Raw genomic sequence first — 22,295 nt, 5'->3', positions numbered from 1 at the left:
TGGATTGTGGCAAAATAAATCCTTGCCACATGCTACCCTTAGCTCTGTTGGACTTCCCACAGGATTGACCAATAGCCATGGGAGTAGGAGAGGGCCAGAACTACAGTACCTCGGAGCAAACTGTGCCTCTTTGGGTCCTCTGCAAAGAGTGTGCCAAGGTGAGCCATCATGGTGTTGAAGTCATCAGTCCCCTTATAGAGCTGCAGGGTTCTGGTGAAGAGGTCAAAGTTGGCCTGACTCAGGGACTGCTTTACTGATAACATAAATAGTTTGGCTTTGCTTGCCTGCTCCATGGGGATAGATTCTTTCTTATCCTGGAAGAGAAATAAAGATATAAGCATCTCAAAATTCCCACTGCCTGGACAAGGAGCTCAAAGCGCAATAGATTCTACTGTAGATGTCATTATATACTAGGTGACAAGAATGATTCCTCCCTCTGCCCTATTTACTGAGGTAGGAGAAGTGGCAAGGAGAGGAGATGGTAAAGAATCAGCTTAGCTTTAGGAAAAGTTAGAGCAGGGAGGGACTTTTGCAAGAATTATAGTGATGGGAAAGTTGAGTTTCCTGAGGTCACATAGTGGAAGGGGATAAACAGTCCAAATCCCTAACTCAGAGTTCATTCACTCAAGCCACACAAACTAGGAAGAACTTGTTAAAAAAAATACAATTTGTGCAAATTTTGGAAACAAAAATCAACCCTAAAACATACTTATAAGAAAAGGGTAAAAAACCTTCCTCTCCTTTGTCAAATGTTTATAGCTGGCCAAAGTGCTATAAAATTGTGCAAACCCTTTGATCCTATAATACCACTACTGGGTCTGAATTCCAAAGAGATAATAAAAAAGGGAAAGGACCTACTTGTACAAAAATATTTATAGATGCTCTTTTTGTAGTGGCAAAGAATTAGAAACTATGGGGATGTCCATCAACTAGAGAATAGCTGAACAAATTGTGGTACATGTTGGTGATAGAATACCCTTGTGCTATAAGGAATGATAAGCAAGATGACTTTGGAAAGATCTGCAGGAACTGATGCAGAGTGAAATAAGCAGAATGGGGAGAACATTATACACAACAACAGCAATATTGGACAACAATCAACTGTGAAAACTTGGCTGCTCTCAGCAATGCAATGACCTAGGACAATCCTGAAAGATTTAAGATGAGGAATGCCATCCACCTCCAGAGAAAGAACTGCTGGACTCAGATGGATGTGGATCAAAGCCTACTATCTTTAGTGTTTAGTGTATTTACAGTTTTATTTGGGGATTTTGGTTTTATATGAGCATGTTCTTATAATGACCAATATGGAAGTGTTTTGTATGATAATAAAAATTAAATTAAAAAGCTGTGCCTGGGGCCAAGAGTAATAGTAATGCCAACTAAGTTTTAGATAAGTCTAGATGTATAGACTATGTGGGAACAGAAAGGCAGGAATGAAAAGAACAAAAAGGAAAAGTGTTCTTGGGGCAGCTGGGTGGCCAGGCCTAGAGACAGGAGATCCTAGGTTCAAATCTGGCCTTAGACACTTCCTAGCTGCGTGACCCTGGGCAAGTCACTTACCTTCTGTCTTAGGATCCTTACTGTGTATTGGGGTAATGGGGGTTAAGAGTAAAAAAAAAGCGTCCTTGGGGAACTTGTATTAGTATAAAGGATGGGCTAATAAAGCATCTTAAAAGTGTGATAAGTGGGATTTCAGGGAAGGATACCACCTAGTTGGGAATTTAGGCTTCAGAAAGAATAATTTCAGGGGCAGCTAGGTGGCTCAGTGGATTGAGAGCCAGGCCTTGAGACAGGAGGTCCTGGGAGACTCAGACACTTCTTAGCTGTCAAGTCACTTGACCCCCATTGCCTAGCCCTTACTGCTCTTCTGCCTTGGAACCAATATACAGTATTGATTCTAAGATAGAAGGTAAGAGTTTAGAATAGTTTTACTCTGCAACTCAACAACAAGAGACTAAGTATAGATTGGGGCTAAAGGTATAAGCCAGATGTTCTGGGCACTAAATCTAGAATAAAAGTTTATTAAATGATGAGCAGGATGATGAAAAAACAAGAAATTCTTACATAAATTAAAGAAAAGTGAAACGAACAGAAACAAAGCACTATACACAGTAACAGCAATGTTATATGATGATCAGTTATGAATGACTTAGCTATTCTGGTCAATACAACAATTCAAGACAATTCCAAAGGATGACAAATGCTATCCCTATGTTGATTGAAGCATACTTTAAAAAGTTTTTCTTCCTTCCCTTCATCCCTACTTCCTTTCTTTCCAACATGGCTAACATAGAAATAGGTTTTACATAATTTTACATGTACACCTGATATCACATGTCTTGCCTTCACAATGAGCCAGGGAGGGAAAAAATTTGGGACTCTGAAAAAATTTTTAAATGAATTGGAAATATGAAGAAAATATTGGATATATTGGAAATATATTTTAAAAAAGGGAAATATCTGAAGAGAAAAGTAAAGAATAGGAAGACTACATACCATGTTGATATTAAAAAAATAACAGCCATAAAGTCAAGAGAAAAAGTATTCAAGAAAAACAAATACAAAGGGAACTAAAAAGCTGAGTAAGTTTATATTAGCATGCATTTATAATTTATATGTTTAAAAAAATGTGGAGTATGTGGTCTTGTACATAATATTTTTTATGCATTTGTTAAATGATTTTTGGTAGTGGTGAATTTTAAAAAATAATAAAAGGGGCAGCTAGATGGCTCAGGGGATTGAGAGCCAGGCCTAGAGATGGGAGGTCCTGGGTTCAAATCTGGCCTCAGACACTTCCTAGCTGTGTGACCCTGGGCAAGTCACTTGACCCACATTGCCTAGCCCTGTAACAAATAAAATTAATATAGGAGATATATATAAAGATATTAGGGTTTTAAAAAATTAAAAAAAATAATAATAATAAAAGAAGTGCAAAAATACATAATGAATTTGAAAAAATGTTTATTAAAGAGGTTAGGTATGTCAGAGTAGTTTTAGTAACAAGCCTAGGCACTCATGACTGAACTAGTCTGATTATGGTTATGGTTATGGTATGTACAAGATACTTTTTATCATGATAAGTACATTTACTCCTTGATTATGTGGTGGGTGCAAATTTAGTCTGGAGAAAGGATAATAAGAGAAAAGTGAAAGGGAAGGTCAGAATCTCAAAGGCAACCTTGACCTATGGAAGACACTTCAGATTCTATAGGGGGTAGGAGTAGTAGGCACATCAAGGGCAAAAGTACCCAGGGAATCTTGTGTGGGAGGCAACACCCAGCAGGGTGGAGGAGAACGGTAGAGAGGGACTCTTCTTGAGGGCAATTTATTTATTGAACACCAGGAATCACTCTACATTCATATCTGGCACTGGATGCCACATCTGAAGTGGCTACAAAAGGTTTCTGTAATAGGTAACTTCTGGAAAAAGATGGAGAACAGCTTTAGTGACAGAACATCAGTTATAGAATCTGGAATTTACCCAGATAACATGAGCCAGGGGCAAAAGACAGTTGCTACCACTGCTATAAAAGCCCAGGGGCTCAGCCACTCGGGGTCTCAGTTTTGAGAAGGGATTTCTGGAGGGTAGAGGCTGGTGAAGGGTGGGTAGGCTTATAGACTTGTATATTTAGCACTTATACCTTATTGCCTCAAGAAGTTCATTCACTTATTACTAAACAAGGCTGAGAGATAACAACAACACTGCTGTCAAGAAGATTATCACTATCCCTTCCTTTCCTTTGGTCTAGACCAGGGGTCGGCAATGTATGGCTCTTTCTGCAGGAGCCATAAAGTCAATTTTTTTTTCAGGTGCTGTTACAGGAGCGCACTGTGAGCACTGTACGGCTCTCACGAAATTACATTTAAAAAAATGTGGTGTTTATGGCTCTCATGGCCAAAAAGGTTGCCAACCCCTGATCTAGACCATGGCTAGGGTCTATGATGGGGAGAAGAATCTCCAGCCAACTACCAACTTGTTGCTTATTGATTAGCTTACTTTAACTCTCGTTGGATTTAGCATAGCGATTCCCAATACCCCTTTCCTTATCCTGAATCCTATCCCTTTGAGTCTATAGTATTAAACCCTTTGAAACTTAGTTCAAGTGAAGACTGTCATTCATTCCAAGAGCAAGTGAATAACTACAGCCAAAAGGGATTTTACCTAGATCACAGTCAGCGTTATCCAATCAAATACCAACAACTAGCCCTATTTTACCAACCTTTATCATCTAATGTAACCCCAAGCCAAGGAACCTGAGGAGGTGTGTGAACAATATATATAGCTTCTCACTTGATAACTTTGGCTTGGGCACTCTTCCCAAGTTAAGTGCTTGGCTGAGATAAATATTCATAAGCCCTGGTGGCTACCAGCACACCTTGGTGGCCACCTAGGCATCATTATCCTCAGCCTAGATCCATTTACCATTGAGGGATCTTGGGCCAGTTTGTCAGGCCCAGCTTATAAAAGCACCCTCCTCCCCTTGTATAACAGTTTTTGGTGAAGCCAAAGGGAATTGAAGCCTGATAGGTGTGGGAAAGATGGCTCTGGCAAGGGTTTCATTTACTGTTACCAGTTTTACCTTACTTATTTGGTCAGCGACACAGGGAATTTAGAAACTCTGGTTTGAAGTTATTCCAGACTATTGCCTGAAGATCTTATTGATATATGACTCATATAAATGGCTGGCAGTGACAATGGCAGAATTCATATCTTATCTACCTACTATGGGAGCTATTATAATATCAGTGATTCAAGGACTATGAGCAATTAAAAAAGTCTTTGATAGTCTGAGGTACTAAGAGAAATACCAATGAGGAACTGTTACAAGTAATGAAAGAACATATTAAGCAACTCATTGAAATAAATAAGAGAGGGCCAAGTTCTAGACTCATATACCATCATGCAGCTAGAGGTTATAGAAAAATCCCATAACCAAGCTGCTGCATACCCTCCCAAACAAACAGCAACTTCAAAACCCTCCTCTACCAATGACAAACTGAAACAGATAAAATTGGACCCAGTACCATTTCTTTGTTCCCCATAGTGGACGACACCCACATTAGGCTGGAAGGGAACATAGTCCATATGAAGACCTACAAAGTTTTCACGGCTCAGGATCTGGAAGTGCTCAGAAGGAGGTTCCCAAAATATTTCCTCTCACCATATAAATTGGTGAAGGAATTAAAGAGAACCTTTGAGCTTTTTCAATCCTAACTTTGCTGACAATGAATTTTTGCTGGACGAATTTTACACACTGTCCAAAAAGGCAAGGTTCCTTGAAGAAACCAGGACTAATGACAATCTAACTTCCTGGCCAACTGAGCACCAAGACCTACAAGTTACCTCCCACACTAATAAGATATTTGCTCCAGTGCAGAACTGATTTACTGGAGGCATTAAAAATACATCTTAAGTGAATACAAAAGGTTTCTGCATGATGAGCTCATGGCAAGCAATAAACACCTGGGACATATTCTTGGTTCATAGGAATTACATCAGTAACAAATGGGGTAATGAAAAATGCTCTCCACCTCCAGAGAGAACTAATAAAGTCTGAGGACAGATTAAATTATAATTTTTTCACATTTTTTTGCTAACATGGCTAATATGAAAATATATTTTTCATGAGTTCACAGGTATAACTGATATCCTATTTCTTGTCATCTCAATGAGTGGGAGAGAAATGATGAGGAGGAAGAATTTTAGAACTCAAAATGATAAAAAAATGCTAAAATCAAATAAACATCAAATTTGTGCATGCATGCGTGTATGTGTGTATTTGCTTCAAAGGAGTAGATGGGAAAATAGCCAGCTACTTTTACTGTAGGCTTAAGGAGCCCCAATTCCAGCCTAACCATGGGAATAGAATCTAAGGAAGGAGAAAATATAAACCTGACTCTCAATCATGATTATATAGGCTTTAAAGGCCATCTATTCCAAATCCAAAATAGGAGGTAAAGTTATTTGTCCAATGTCACATAGTTTGTAAGGAGCAGAACAAGACTTGAATTCAAGTTTTGAAAAAATATTATAGCATGATACATCATGGTGACTTATTTCTGTCCCAGAGACCCAGACTGGACTTCAGAGAAAGCATGATGTTTAAAAGCAATGAACAGGAAGTAAGAATTGTTTTCAAAGTGATTCTTCGGAGGCAGCTGTGTGGTTCAGTAGATTGAGAGCCAAGCCTAGAGACAGGAGGTCCTGGGTTCAAATATGTCCTCAGATACTTCCTAGCTGTGTGACCCCCATTACCTAGCCCTTATTACTCTTCTGCCTTACAACCAATACACAGTATTGATTCTAAGATCCAAAGTAAGGGTTAAAAAAAAAAAGTGATTCTTCCCATGTTTATACATAGAGCTAACTAGAATTGAAGTCAGAAAAGAAAAGGGAAAGAAGAGGTTCCTTCGTGACTTTCCAAAAAAGAATGGCTTTTCCTCAAAACTAGATTTCTTGGGAATCAGATCTCTGTTGTATTTCCCAAAGTCATCTCTATAAATCTCAAAGGTATTTCTTTCTAGCTCAATGACTTCCAGAAAGAGATACTTGCATTAGAACATGATTTTTAAGTCAAATATATTTCTGATTAATTCCTGGTAAATGGACACAGTTCCAATAAAAAATCTCTCTTCCCAGAAGTAAAGAGCTAAGACACACATAAGACCCAAAGTAGTAATAATCCTTGGGGAATTCCAACAGGGAAATGGAACATAAGGGAGTTCCAAGATGATGTTAACTAAATGGATCATAAGCCTTCCTGGTTCAAGCTGAAAGGCGCAATGGGGGAAAAATGATAAAGCACTCATATCTATAAACCAAGAATTTCTGTCAACAGATTGTAAAAAGAGTGGATACAATCAAATGGATAAAGAACAAGGCTGCCTGTGTGATGTGATCATGTTAGTCTTCTGGAAATGGAAAGAACATCTACCTCAATTTTATTTCAGGCCTGGACACATATTGAAACTACTTCTTTGAAGAGCAAAAGGTCAACAAGCCCTGGGAGGGATCCTGTTTACAACACTTTCACTGACCCAGTGTCTATCTAAAGGGCATGTCACTTAACCTCTCCTAAGTCAGTCCAAACCCTTCTAGGAAATAAAAAGGAAGTAATAACAAAAAGCACCAGGAGCAGTTGCTGCCTAGAAAACCTCATATAGACTTTTTTCTCCATCTCTCTGGGACTTGGGATTCACCTGTCAATGAAGGGAGCTGGACCACATAATCTTTCCCTGGCAGAGCTAAAGCCTATGATCCTCTGAAATCTAGGGCAGCAGTGGAATCTGCTGCCTGTGGAATGGGACAGTGTTGGAATCATAGGACTCTGGAATATCCTTGATGTGTTCTCTCAGGCACTTCTATAGGAGACTTTCCCATGCCAGTAGCTAAGGAATTTCCTCTGGAAAAAAAACCAAACAAGCCCTGGAGAGATTTAAGATTCATTCCCATTCTTGGCTTCAGAAATATCTCCCCTAACCACCATCCACTACAAGGGAGCACAAATGGCAAGCAGCAAGAACCTGGTTGATATCAAGTCTTGCAGCATCTTAAGCTTAAATAATAGAGTTTGAAGGTATACTAGAAATAATTTGCAAGCAGTCTTTATAAACAAATTTGTTAAAGTATAATATTAGGAAATTATGTAATTGGGTACAATTTATTTGTAAGATAAATGAAGAAAATGCCACCAGAGACATTTGTAGACCTCAGACAAGAGGAGGAAATTCAAGGTGCTTAAAAATTCATATGGCCTGAGACATCCTCTTTGGAGGGGATGGTGGAGTAAGAAATTCTACAAGGTTAACCAAACCTGCCACAAAAATAGAAAAGAAAAAAAAAATGCCTCGAAACAAAGGAAAGCAGGAGGAACCCATCTCACTGGGTTGAGAAGTAAGAGTGGCCTGGCAAGCAACTGTACCATCTGGGGAAACCAGCAGAGTGGCTACCAACCCAGCATGTGAGACATCAGGGGAACTAATAGTAGGGAGAGTGGATTCAGCTGGACAAAACCATGTTTAACCACCTCCATAGCAAGCCAGCTGGGCTACCCCTTGAAATGCACACTGTGGGACCCAAATGCAGCTGGGCCTATTCCAAGTACTACAGCAGACTACACTACAAGCTTAGAACAGTCCCAGGAGCAGAGCTAAATCTCAGCATATAGGTAAGGTAACAACAACAAAAACAAACAAAAAAAAAACTTTACCAAAACCAAAATGCAAAAACAGACAAAAAATGCACAAAAGACAAAGAAAAAACCTTACATTAGAAAAGTTACTTTAGTGACAGGAAAGACAAAAAATAGCTAGGTGTCTTAGTAAATAGAGAGCCAGATCTAGAGAAGGGGGGTCCTGTATTTAAATTTGGCATCAAACAAACCTTAACATTCCTAACTGAGTGACCCTGAGGACATCAAACTTAACCCTAACTGCCCAGTCTTTATCACTCTTTACCCTTGGAACCAATTCTAAGACAGAAGATAAGGGATTTAAATCAAACAAACTCAAAAGAGGACAACAATACTAAGACAGAAATACATGATGTCTCAAAGGAAAGTCTGAAAGGGTATCAGGCTCCAAAAAAAACTCCTTGAAAAACTTGAAAAAAATTTAAGAATCAAATAATAAGAGAATTGATAGAAAGAGTCAACAGCTTGGGGAAAAAAAAAAATCAATAAGGAAAGCAATGCCCTAAAAATTAGAATGGGCCAAATAGAAGTGAAGGCACAAAATACGTTAAAGAAAATAACTCCTTAGAGTGAAATGGAAAAGGAAACACAAAAGTTCAAGGAAGAAAATAATTATAAATATTAGAATTAGGCAAAGGGAAGCTAATGATTCCATAAGATATCAGGGAACAATCAAATCAAATCAAAAGACTAAACAAAAAAAATGTGAAATACCTCACTGGAAAAACAACTGAAATTAGATCTAGGAGAGATCATCTAAGAATCATAAGAATATCTGAAATCCATGACCAAAAAGAAAGAAACCATCAGGGAAAACTGCCCTGATATTCTTAAATAAGAGAGGAAAATAGAAATCGAAAGGATCCATCTTCCTGAAAAAGATACCAAATTAAAAACTCCCAGGACTATTATAGCCAAATTCCAGAACTCCCAGGCCAAGGAAAAATGGCTACAAGCAACCAGAAGGAAACAATTCAAGTATCATGGAGCCACAGTCAGATTACACAAGACCTAGTAGTTTCTACATTAAAGGATCAGAGTGTGTGGAATATGACAGTCCATAAGGCAAAGGATCTAGGATTACAACCAAGAATTACCTTCCAAGCAAAACTTAGCCTAATTCTCCAGGGGGAAAAAAATAGATATTTAGTGGAATAGAGGACATCCATGAATTCCTGACAAAAAGCCTAGAACTGAAAAGGAAATCTGATGAGCAAATTCAACACAACACAACATAAGAGAATCATAAAAAGGCAAATGGAAAAGTGAATATTCAAGGGATTTAATATGGTCAAACTGATTACATTCCTACATGGGAAGGTGATAATTAAGACACTTAAGATACCTATGATACTTAAGATACTTAAGATACTTAAAGTACTCACGATACTTAAGATCTTTGTCACTATTAGGGAAATGGGAAGAAGTATGTAGAAGTATAAACAGAAGGAGGGGAGTAAGTTTATGATAGCCAAAAAAATAAAATAAAGGGACAAGGAAGAGGAACACACTGGAAGAAGGAAAAGGAGGAGGTAAACTATCTCACATGAATAGGTGCATGAAGGTCAAAATAGCAGAGGAGAAGATGGAGGAGAGGGAATCAGGCAATGCTTGAACCTTACTCTCGTCAGAATTAGCTCAAAGTGGAAATAACATCTACACTCAGTAGTAACCTACCTTACCCTATAGGGAAGTAGGAGGGGAGGGAGAATAAGAGAAAGGAGAGACAGATAAAAGGGAGGGTGAATTGGGGGAGGCAGTGGTCAGAAGCAAAACATTTGTGACAATGAAAGGGGGAGGGAGCAAGAGAGAGAGAGCGAGAGCAAAAGAGAGAGACAGACAGAGAGACACAGACAGAGAGAGACAGAGAGAGGATAAACAGGGAGAAAATAAAATGGAATGGGATGAACTCACTCATAAAATGGAAGAGGATAGCATGGTGGATTAAAAACCAGAATCCCACAATATGTTGTCTAACAGAAATACATTTAAAGCAGGGAGACACACACAGAATAAAAGTAAGGAGCCAGAGCAGAATCTACTGTGGCTCAGTTAAAATAAAAAAAAAAAAATTAGGGTAGCAATCATGATCTCAGATGAAGCAAAAGTAAAAATTGATCTAATCAAAAGAGATAAGGAAGAGATAAAAGGAGAAGTTACATGAGTTATAGGAGAAAATAGAGAGTAAAATTATACTAAAAACTATGCTAATGGAGGATCTCAACCTTCTCTCAGAATTAGATAAGTCCACCTAAAAAATAAATAAGAAGTTATGGGTAAACAGAATTTTTTTAAAAGTTGAGTATGATAGACCACTGGAGGAAAGTGGATGGGAATAGACAGGAATATAACTTTTTCTCAGTGGTACATTGTAAATTCACAAAAATCAATTATACAATAAGACATAAAAACCTCACAACCAAATGTAGAAAATCAGAAATATTAAATCCATCCTTTTTAGACCATAATGTAAAAAGAGGCAGAAAAATAAAAAATTACTTAAAATCTAAATGATCTTATCCTAAAAAATGAATGGGTAAAAGAACAAATCATAGAAACAATTATAATTTCATTAAAGAAAATGACAATGAGGAGAGGTAACGAACATACCAAAATTTATGGGATGTAGCCAAAGCAGAGAAATTCATCTTTCTAAATGCTTACATCAATAAAAGAGTCAGAGATCAATGAATTGGGCATGCAACTAAAAAAACTAGAAAAAGAACAAATTAAAAATCCCTAACTAAATACCAAATTGGAAATTCCGAAAAATCAAAGGAGAGATTAATAAAATTGAAAGTTAAAAAACCAATGAACTAATAAGTAACACAAAATGCTGAGTTTGGGGAAGGGGAGACCAAAATAAATGAGTCATTGGTTAATATGGCTTAAAAAAAGAAAACCAATTACTTGTATCAAAACTGAAAAAGATTAATTCATAATCACTGAAGAAGAAATTAAAGTGATTATTAGTTTTTTTTGACCAACTATATGTCAATAAATTTGACAATATAAGTCAAACAGATGAACATTTACTTCTGTGTATTGGCTCATAGGTGGAAGAGTGGTATGGGTGGGCAATGGGGGTCAAGTGACTTGCCCAGGGTCACACAGCTGGGAAGTGTCTGAGGCCTGATTTGAACCTAGGACCTCCTGTCTCTAGGCTTGACTCTCAATACACTGAGCTACCCAGCTGCCCCTTGAACATTTTTTTAAAAATTGATTTCTCAGGGGGCAGCTGAGTAGTTCAGTGGTTTGAGAGCCAGGCCTAGAGACGGGAGGTCCTAGGTTCAAATCAGGCCTCAGACACTTCCCAGGTTTGTGACCCTGGGCAAGTCACTTGACCCCCATTGCCTACCCTTACCATTCTTCCGCCTCCAAGACAGAAGGTAAGGGTTAAAAAAAAAAATTGATTTCTCAGATTAACAGAAGAGGACCCTCATCTTAGAAAAAGAAATTAAACAAGTCTCCAATGAATTCCCTAAGAAAAAATTCCCAGTACCAGCTGAATTCACAAGTGAATTCTATCTAATATTCAAAGAATAATTAACTCCAATGCTATATAAACTATTTGGAAAAATAAGCAAACAAGGAATTATACCAAATTCCTTTTATGACACATAGTGCGGATATTCAAACCATGAAGAGCAAAAACAGAGAAAGAAAATTATAGACCAGTTTCCCTAATGGATATATATGCAGAAATTTAAAATAAAATACTAGCAAGGAGATTACTGCAATATACCACAAAGATCATATATTATGGCCAAGCGGATTTTATACTAGGAATGTAGAGATGTTTCAATATTAGGAAAACTATCGGTTTAATAGACCATCAACCAATAGAAACCATACGATTATTTCAACAGATGTAGAAAAAGCCTTTGACAAAATAAAACATCCATTTCTTATAAAAAACATTAGAGAACATTGGAATAAATGGAGCTTCCCTTAAAATGGCATCTATCTAAAACCATCAACAAGCATTATCTGTAATGAGGATAAGTTAGAAGTCTTCTCAATAAGATAAAGGGTGAAGCAAGGATGTCCATTATCATCACTACTATATAATATTGTACTAGAAATGCAAGCTATAGCAATAAAAAAAAAAGAAACTGACAGTTAAAATTGAGGAGGCAAAGTTATCACTCTTTGCAGATGATATGATGGTATACATAAAGAACCCCAGAGAATCAACCAAAAAAAACCGAATAGAAGCAATTAACAACTTTAGCAAAGTTGTAGGATATAAAATAAACAAACCACCAGCATTTCTATTTGCCACCAACAAAGTCCAATAGCAAGAAACAGAAAGAGAAATTTTATTAAAAATAACTAGATAACATAAAATATCTGGGGGTCTACCTATCAAAACAAACCCAGCAACTAAATGAACATAATTACAAGACATTTTTCAAATAAAGTCAGACCTGAACAACTGGAAAAATTCATGGGTATTACTCATAGGTAGGCTAAGCCAACACAATAAAAATGACAACCCTAAATTAATTTACCTATTTAGTGTCATATCAATCAAACTATACAAAAAATATTTTATAGAACTAGAAAAATAATAAATTTTATCTGGAACAACAAAAGGTCAAGAATATCAAGGGAATTAATGAAAAAAAATATGAAAGAAGGTGGCCTAGTCATATCAGATGTCAAACTATATTAGAAAGTGGTAATCATCAAAACTGAAATAATTAGAATTAAATTATGAGGCTGCTAGAAGCTTTAATAACTTTATTACATTAAAGTAGTAATAGTAAAGAGAGGGAGAGGTAAGAGAGAGGTAGAAAGTTATTTAGCTTACTACTCTATTGGCTGCCATGATGGATTGAAGCCAAGCAGCTATAAGAGTTCCTTCAGGATCCAAGCTCCAGCCAGAAGACCCTCGAACAGGCCCCTGGTCTGACCTTATAAGCTCTTTTCTCCACCCACTAACTCTCACACAGTCACATCTCACAAATCAATCACGGTTTCTTAATTTGCCTGGACTACCCAGGAGGGGGCAATGCCTGTGGAATCAGTTTCCTGTCTCGGTTCTTTGGTTCTCTAACTTCCTTTCTTTGAGGGCCTGTCTATATCTGAATTACTCAGTGGTTTTTTTTGACCTCCAGGCCACTGACTGATGATGTCAACAAAGTGATATAATGTAGAGAGAAATTTAACTCTTCCAACAAAACAATCTGCTACTGGCTAAGAAACAGACTAATACATCAATGGAACAGATTAGGTAATCAACACACAGTAGGAAATGACATAGTAACCAACCTAGTGTTTGATAAACCTAAAGATTCAAGCTTTTGGAGGAAGAATTTAGTATTTGATAAAAACTGTTGGGAAAACTACGAAAAAGATATGGCAGAAACTAGGCACAGGCCAACATCCCAACTCTATATCAAAATAAAGTCAAAATGGATATGTGATCTAGAAAAAAAGGGGGATATGCAAATCAATCAGGAGAAAATGGAAAAGTTTACACGTTAGACCCATGGATGAGAGAAGAATTTATGACCAAACAAGACACAGAGAACATTATGAAAAATGAGCTAGATAATTTTAATTACATTAAATTTAAAAGGTTTTGTACAAACAAAACCAATGTATTCAAGATTAGAAGGAAAACAAAAAACTGGGAAAAAAATTTTATAGCAAGTATATCAGACAAAGGCCTCATTTCTGAAATAGAGAAATGAATCAAATTTATAAGAATACAAGCCATCCTTCAATTGATAAATGGTAAAAAGATAGGAATAGGCAGTTTTCAGATAAACAAATTAAACTATCAAAAGTCATATAAAAAATGCTTCAAATCAATACTGATTAGAAAAATGCAAATTAAAACAAATCTGAAATAACACCCCCTACCTATCAGATTGGCAAATATGACCCAAAATGAAAACGGTAAATATTGGAGGGATGTGGGTATATTGGAATACTAACACACTTGGTGGAGTCGTAAACTGGTACAACCATCCTGGAGAACAATCTGGAATCACAGCCAAAGGGACATTAAACTAGGAATGTTCTTTATCCAAGCAATACAACTATTTAGGTCTATATCCCAAAGAGATCAAAGAAAAAGGAAAAGGGCATATATGTATAAAACTATTTTTAAGCAGCTCTTTTTGTAGTGGCAAAGAATTTGGAATTAAGGGAAATGTCCATTAATTGGGGAATGGTTGAACATGTTGTGGTATAAGGTTGTAATGGAATACTATTGTGCTATAAGAAATGACAAACAGGATGATTTCAGAAAAACCTGTAAAAACTTATATGAACTGATGTAAAGTGAAATAAGAAGAACCAGGAGAACAGTGTAATCAGTAACAGAAATGCTATACGATGACTAACTGTAAATGACTAAACTATTATGAGCAATGAAAGGTTCCAAGATAACGCCAAGGGTCGCATGATGAAAAATGCCATCTGTAGCCATAGAAGGAACTATAGGAATCTGAATGCAGATTGAAATATACCAGTTTTCACTTTATTTCCTCCATGAGTTTTTTCTTATATGTGTGATATATATCTTCTTTCATAGCATGAGGAATATATGGAAATATGTACTGCATGACAGCACTAGTATAACATCTATCAGATTATTTACCACCTTGGGGGGGGGGGTAAGGAGGAAAAGAGAGAGAGAGACCTAGATCACAAAATGTTATTAAACAATTATTAAAAAATGGTTTCTACTAGCCGTGTGACCCTGGGCAATCACTTAACTCCCATTGCCTAGCCCTGTAACAAATAAAATTAATATAGAAGGATATACATATAAAAGAGATTAGGGCTAAAAAAAAATTTTTTTTTAAATGGTTTCTACAGGGAGCAGCTGGGTGGCTCATTGGATTGAGAGCCAGGCCTAGAGATGGAGGTCCTAGGTTCAAATCTGACCTCAGACACTTCCTAGCTGTGTGACGTTGGGCAAGTCACTTCAACCCCATGGCCTAGACCTTACCACTTTTCTGCCTTGGAACCAATACATGATATTGATTCTAAGATGGAAGGTAAGAGTTATTTTTTAAAAATGGTTTCTACATATAATAACAATAACAATAATAATAATATCCATAAGGATTATTTCTATCATAGCTACAACTTAGATTATTAAATTTTAATACTCTATGAAGACCCTGCATTTACTCTATCCAGAGGAAGCCTCAATTGTAAGCCATGTTCAAAATAGAAAAGTGGAGGTACATGAGCTTGAAACATGTATCACAAAGTGAAGTGAGCATCACCAGAACAGTGTATACCTTAACAGAAATATACAATGATCAACTGTGAAGGTCTAAACTATTATCAGTAAAACAATGTTCCCAGATAACCCCAAGGGACTCATGATGAAAAATGCTATCCACAGCCAAAGAGAGAACTGTTGGGATCTGACTGGAGCTCAAAGCACGCCATCTTCCATTTTATTTCCTCCATGGGTTTTTTTAATTGTATTTGTGATAAGTGTCTTCAGTAACAACATGGGAAATATGGAAATATGTATTGCACGAAAGCTCTGACAAAACCTGTTATCAGACTATTTGCTGCCCAGGAGGGAAAGAATCTGAATCACAAAGTGTCAGGAAACATGTGTAATTTGAAGAAAAAAAAGAGAAAAAAATATGCATCAGTTTCTCCCAGGGCCTTCTTATTTCATACCATATTAGGTAATGTCAGCTCCTCCAGGAAGCTTCATATCATTTAGAATACTCTCCTTCCTACTCATCTGTGCTTCTATACATAGGTCAAGAAAGAGCCCTTTTTCTTAGCACTCTTTTTCCAGAGAATCAGAATCCTTTTTTCTACCTGGTTCTTAAAAAGTCTGCTGCTTCACAACAAGTCAAACCTACTCCTTCAGCTACTTGAGAGAACCATGATTTGCCCTATAGAAATTCCCTTAAATCTGCTCATTTTTCTTTTGAGCACATAGTCCCCAATTCAGATTCACTGAGCTGCCCTCTGCTATCATAATTTCTTCACTAACTTTCCCTGTGGTTTCCTGACTTATTTTGAATTAGTTTTCCTTTTCAGGTCCCAAATTCTTTCACAACTCCTTCTATCAATATCAGTACCACCACTACTCCTTTTCTTGGGTCACTCCCTAGTCTTCCAGCACTGGTCTGGGTTCTTAATCTCTTCTCCAATCACACAAGGAAAGATGGGGATATAACATAACTATATTTCAATTCTTCTAGTCATGAATTTGAAGAATGGGTGAAGGTGGTTTTTTTTTTTTAATTAATATAGGAGGCACAATACCTGGCTGCTGACAATTCTAATTTTCTTCTTTCCTCCTTTTTGTTCATCTGTTAATCTCTTCTCATACTGTAAAGATAGAGTAGAGAGCCTTTGAGCCTGCAGAGAAAAGAAAATCATTTTAAGTTCTTTCATTCTATCTTCAGAATCCACAAAAGCAATGAAATAGTCTGCACTGGTTCAATTCAAAAATGGGATGGGATACCCTAAAATCCCATAGGAAGATAAGATAGGAAACCAGAATTCAAAAGATTAATCAGTTGAACATAAGAATTATTGACCATCTACTTTGAACAAGGATCTGAGATGACCCCAGGTAAAGAATACCAAGTCCCAGAATCCCTTGACATCATAAAAGATTGGTCCAGAAATCCTTATACAACAGAAGCAGGTTTGTCACTGTCCCAAGAGGTCTACTGAAGGGAAAAATTGTGCTTCTCTATTACATGTGTATTCTGTATACTGTATAACTGAGACAAAAAAGTAATTTCTGGGTGTTGTACATAAATGTTACTTTGAAAGGGTGTAAATTTTATAAGTAAGTACCAGAAGGCTGGAAGTCTGATCCTAAGAATCATATAAATCTTCAGGAACTTAAAAACACTTGAGAGAGAAAAAAATGAAGGAGGACAAAGACTGAGAATAATGCAGCTTTAACCTGGAGCTCAGCCAGGGAGAATTGAGACTAAACCTAGCTTTTTGTGTCAATCCATTTCATGTCAAGCTAAGATGGTTTCTTGACTAATGACCTAACTAAGACTCCATGGACATTTTGGAGGTCTCTAATACTGAAGCAAAGCAGGCTTGGTATGCCAAGAGAGTTGCTTTAGATGGCCTATCAGGGAAGATGGGGACAAAAGAGGATAAAATATTGAGGACAGAGATACCAGGACAAAGTCCAAAGACAAGAAACCCATCACTCCTTTGAGTGTAGTGGCAGCAGAAGTAATCAAAGATGACCCAGGGAGTCTTCTCTTTCATGGTACCCTTGGTAGTTTCATTACTCACAGATGTTAATGTCTCAAAGAAAGGCTATAATTGTATGGGAAGGAGCTGAAGTTTCTGCTTCAGAAAAGACTAAGGCTTTGGGTCAAGTAATTTATAACAACTACTCCACAGATGGCTTAGCAATGGAAGGTTTATGATAGAATAAAAAGAAGATGGGAGAAGGAAAAATTAACTAATTTCTGTGTACTTGATTAAAGCTTTCCCTTTAGAGAAAACTCTTAATTAATTGATAGTACCTTTTCTTCTCCTGGAATCATGTTGGTCTCATCGATTTCACTTTTGTTCTCACTACGATCCAATGCAGCCAGCAGACCCCTAGGCCTCCTCTGTGGGGAAGCTAGTTCCTGTTCATATTCTCCCCACAGGCTGGCTTCACTGTCTCCACCATCCAGCGAGCCTGTGGAAACAAATGGGGGTGGGGGAAAGGTAGCTCCTCACAATATCACAAAAAAACCATTGTTTTGCCTAAGCCAGACTCTAGTAGGCAGGAAAGCCAAGTTTCTATTTTGCCTCAGGCTTAAAGTAGGCAGATCCTTTACCTACTAAGTCTATCAGTTTTTCTATGTACACTGAAATCAGAAAGCAAGTTGTTTTTTTAATGCTTATTTGAGTCACCTGCCAGTTGTTTTATATATACTACATCACCTAAAAAAATACCACATTTTATTCGTCAAGAGATCAGCCTCTCCTCCTCCCTCTGCCTCCTCACTGGGCTAAGATGACCTAGGAGTAGATACTCACCCAAACACTTCCTTTTTAGGCTAGGAACATGTACATCCAAGCTCTTGGCTTTCTTAGATGGGAGGAAAAGGCTATATGATGAAGTGGAGGCTGCAGCAACACCTTCTCCATCACAGGGGTTCTGCAGAACCCGAGGGACAGGGACAGGCATCTGTTGAGGAGAGGAAGGCTGCTCATCAAGTAGAATTAAGTGTTTTGCCTTTGGGACAGAACTTCTTGCCAGTCTCCCAAAGTTCTGGAACTTGCCTCCCTGTCAATCAATCCTACTCTCTTCTAGGCTAAATCCCTATAACACAGGTCATACAAATGTTTGAAGAGTTAAGCCTTTCCTGGCCAGTTGGCTATCTCCCCCTCACTGGTTACTACCATATACTTTAGGAATAAGTAGGTGCCCTTAAGAAACAGGGTTGTACCCTTTGCAGGGTGAATCAATCTACCCTCTCTTCCCTAGATCTGCTCTAATGCCTCCATGTGGGTAGAGTGGGGAATACTTACAATTTTCTGGGCAACTCGGAAAAACTGGGCTGCATCACGGATAATATGGCCGAAGTTGTCATAGACCTTGACGTAAGGACGCACCCAGGAGGGTAGCTGGGCTCTGGCATCATTGTTAGTGAATCTGGAAGAAAGAGGCGATCTATATTTTGCATCCTCTTACAGTGGTTTCAACCGAATTCTATATCTTTCTTGGGCCCTTCAAACCTGGTTTGGGCCCTACCCATACTGGCAGGAGATAGTAGGAATGGAAATCTATACCCTCCTCATATTTATACAGAATTAGACCAAGAGAACATGGAGAAGCACAGTTAGGTCTAAAACTTAGAGTCTTGCACAGAGTAACCACTCAGTCAGGGTTGACTGGATAAATCCATGGAGGTTCACATGCAGCTAACATAGTTAGGTTGAGATGCTAAAGGGGCAAGGTAAACTTCAATACAGTTTATAGAACTAGAGGAGAGAGGTATGCTTCTGTTGTTTTTTTGGGGTTTTTTTAGATTTTTTTTTTAAACCCTTGACTTCGGTGTATTGTCTCATTGGTGGAAGATTGGTAAGGGTGGGCAATGGGGGTCAAGTGACTTGCCCAGGGTCACACAGCTGGGAAGTGGCTTGCTTCTGTTGTTTTTGATGGAGATTAGCAGACATCCAAATTTCAGCTTCAAGCATTTGGGGCAGTTTCCAAAGTGGTGGGACAGAAGGCAGATGACCATGAGTTCAGGTGTGGAAGCAGGGCATACAGAGCACTCTAAAAAATATTTTGTCATTTAAAGAGAGGAAATAGCTGGTGGTGTAAGAGAATGGTAAGTCAAGAGAAGATTATTTTTTGTTTTGCTTTAAATAAAGACAGGGAAGATGTAACTGAGCACGCTAAGTGAACATAAAAGAGTCACTGGAGGGGGCAGCTGGGTAGCTCAGTGGATTTCGAGAGGCAGGCCTAGAGATGGGAGATCCTATGTTCAAATCCGGCCTCAGACACTTCCCAGCTGTGTGACCCTGAGCAAGTCACTTGACCCCCATTGCCCACCCTTACCACTTTTCCACCAAGGAGCCAATACACAGAAGTTAAGGGTTTAAAAAAAAAAAAAGAGTCACTGGAGAAGGAAAGATTGAAGACAGAAGGGATGTGGGAGGGATGATTAATTAAGTGTGGTTCTAGTAAAAGGGATTGGATGAGAACATCAACAACACACTCTAAGATGAACAAACTGACTTCTTCACAAGAACACCTATGAGGGAGATATCACAAGAATAATTATCCTGATTTTAAGATAAAGAAACTGAGGCTTAGAGAGATTCAGCGAACCACAGTTACCTACCTGATGTAGTGCAAAAGTGCAAACAACTCTGCAAAAGGCTAACTGCAGTATTTCTGGCAGTTAAGAAGGGTTTAGAACCCTGACTAGAGGCAGCTGGTCCTGGAGGCTCGGTCAGAGCAGAAGGGTCAACTGAGCTTGGTCTTGGGGTTGAAACCTGGCCTTGGTTCCCTGATTCTGTGCCTTTTCTCTTAAGATTTTGTAGCTTAGCTAATTCCTCTGGATCTCCCTAACCTTCCCTATTCCAATCCCCATTTCCTTTCCTAATTTCCTGTGGGTTCTGGGAGAAGGGTGGATTTGGGTGGTAGCAATCAAACTTTCAAAACTTAGGTTTTCCCCATAGTCAAGTAGGGCTTACCCTTGATACAAATTATCTTCTGATTCATTGTGTGTAACTTTCCTAACCTCAAAGGCAACAAAACCTCCTGGGACTAAGTAAGGGCAGACTGGTTCTCAGTCTCCTATTCCTGTGTCCCTCCCCCACCTGGAGCTTCTCCCTAGGCTGTTGTTAGAGAAACCTTGTATCCCTCAGTCCTTTATAATCAACCCTGCCAACTTAATAAACCCTGTTGTCATTTAATTAAACCTTTTGCTAAGTCATTGGTTGAATGATAACGGAGGGATAAAGGAGAGAAAGGAAGTTTCTCTCTGGGTCCTGAGGGGAGTTGGAGGCGTCCATCTTGGAGGAAGTGGTGATCTCTATACTTCCTCTGAAGAAGCCAGTCTATTTCACAGACACTTCCTTTGTGAACCTGAGAAATTGACTAGAAAGTCCTCTAGTTAGTTTCAAACCATTTCTGGCTGGCCTTAACCTTTTGTCTGTAAAAGTGCCCTTCCTACCTGAAGGGTTCAGCCTGTTTCCCTTCAGTTTCATCTGTCTCAACCCTGTGTAACCAGTCTGTGTCTCCCTGTTGCAGCTGTCTGCCCAACTACCTCTCCCCTTGCCGCTCATTCTACTTCATCATCTTATATTTCCCTAAACTCAGCCATTCCCTTACATCTCCTACCACCTCAATTTACTATCGTCCACTATTGCACCCTCCTTTCCTACCTACTGACTTAAGGACCCACAAACCCCATCCACTGTGTTTTATCCCCTTATTACAACTTGCTTATCACCACCTGCCTTATCCCCATATTACACTGATTATATGGTAGAACCGGGATTTGAACTTATGTTTCCTGACTCTAAGTCCACTGCTCTTTTGAATATATCTTGCAGCCTTTCAGTATGGGGAGGCAAGGGAACATGCATTTACTATGTGCCGGGCATTGTGTTAGGTGCTTTATAATTACTCTCTCATTTGATCCTAATAACAACCCTGGGAGATAGGTGCTATTATTATCCTCATTTTATAGTTGAGGAAACTGAGGCACACAGAGTTAAGTGAGTTAACCAAGGTTATGCAATGAATGAGGCCCAGAGTTCTAGCCAATCGATTAATCAACATTTACTAAACATCTACTATGAGTCAGGTACTATAATTCATCAGAGATCTGCCTCCCTCTCCTCCTTTCCTTCTCATTGAATAATGATGATCTAGGAAAAGAGGCACTCACCTAAACACTTCCCTTTCAGGCTAGAAGCATGTGGATACAAAAGAGACAAAAGACAGTCCCTCTGCCCTCAAGGAGCTTACAATTTAATGGGGGGAGATGACATGGAAATAAAACAAAGCTATACACAGAATATAGTGGAAATAATTAACAGAGGAAAGGCATTAGAATTAAGAGAGGCTGGAGAAGGTTTCTAATAAAAAATTGGATTTTAGATGGGACTCTAAGGAAGCCAGGGAAGTCAGTGGGTGGAGATGAGGAAAGTGTTCCAAGCATGGGACACAGCCAGGAGGTCAATGTGACTAGCTTAATGAGTGAGTGGTGGGAAATAAAGTGTAAGAAGACTGGAAAGGTGCCATCTATCTGTCTGACCTAGCATAGATCAAGGGCAATGGGGGAGACATTAACCTTGGCACAGAAGCAAGCAACCTTCTCCTCTGAGAAAAGAGGGCTAGAGGAAAGGATGGAGAAAGACACAAAGAATCACTGAAGAGGGTGGAGGGAGCTCACACAACATGGCTAAGCTCTTCTGAGTAAAGGAACCATGGTCATCTGCTCAGAGTGTATAAGCTGAGCTCTATGAGGAGGAAGCTTAAAAAGAGAAGAAAAGGCCTGGAATAACTGTTCTACAGGGACTTGATAATAAAAACAAATAGCTAAGCCAACTATCAGAATTCAGCAGATTAGAATTCATAGTGGAGCCAAGTCAACAGAGTTTCAT

General features: G+C 38.4%; 1 protein-coding gene across 1 annotated transcript in view; it reads right to left on the bottom strand.

Moving 5' to 3' along the window:
• RTEL1 (regulator of telomere elongation helicase 1) overlaps positions 1–22,295 on the bottom strand; it is a 109,102-nt gene that overhangs the window by 17,809 nt on the left and 68,998 nt on the right. The window contains exons 24-28 of the mRNA XM_044663881.1: positions 18,702–18,825; positions 18,207–18,357; positions 17,702–17,862; positions 16,461–16,556; positions 110–314 (exon numbers count right to left, since the gene is read on the bottom strand). Coding sequence (XP_044519816.1) covers positions 110–314; positions 16,461–16,556; positions 17,702–17,862; positions 18,207–18,357; positions 18,702–18,825 — 737 coding nt within the window. The remainder of the gene's footprint in view (positions 1–109; positions 315–16,460; positions 16,557–17,701; positions 17,863–18,206; positions 18,358–18,701; positions 18,826–22,295) is intronic.

Source organism: Gracilinanus agilis, chromosome 2 (genome assembly GCF_016433145.1).
Source record: "Gracilinanus agilis isolate LMUSP501 chromosome 2, AgileGrace, whole genome shotgun sequence".
NCBI classification, from domain to species: domain Eukaryota; kingdom Metazoa; phylum Chordata; class Mammalia; order Didelphimorphia; family Didelphidae; genus Gracilinanus; species Gracilinanus agilis.
This window is presented reverse-complemented; position numbering and strand designations above follow the sequence as displayed.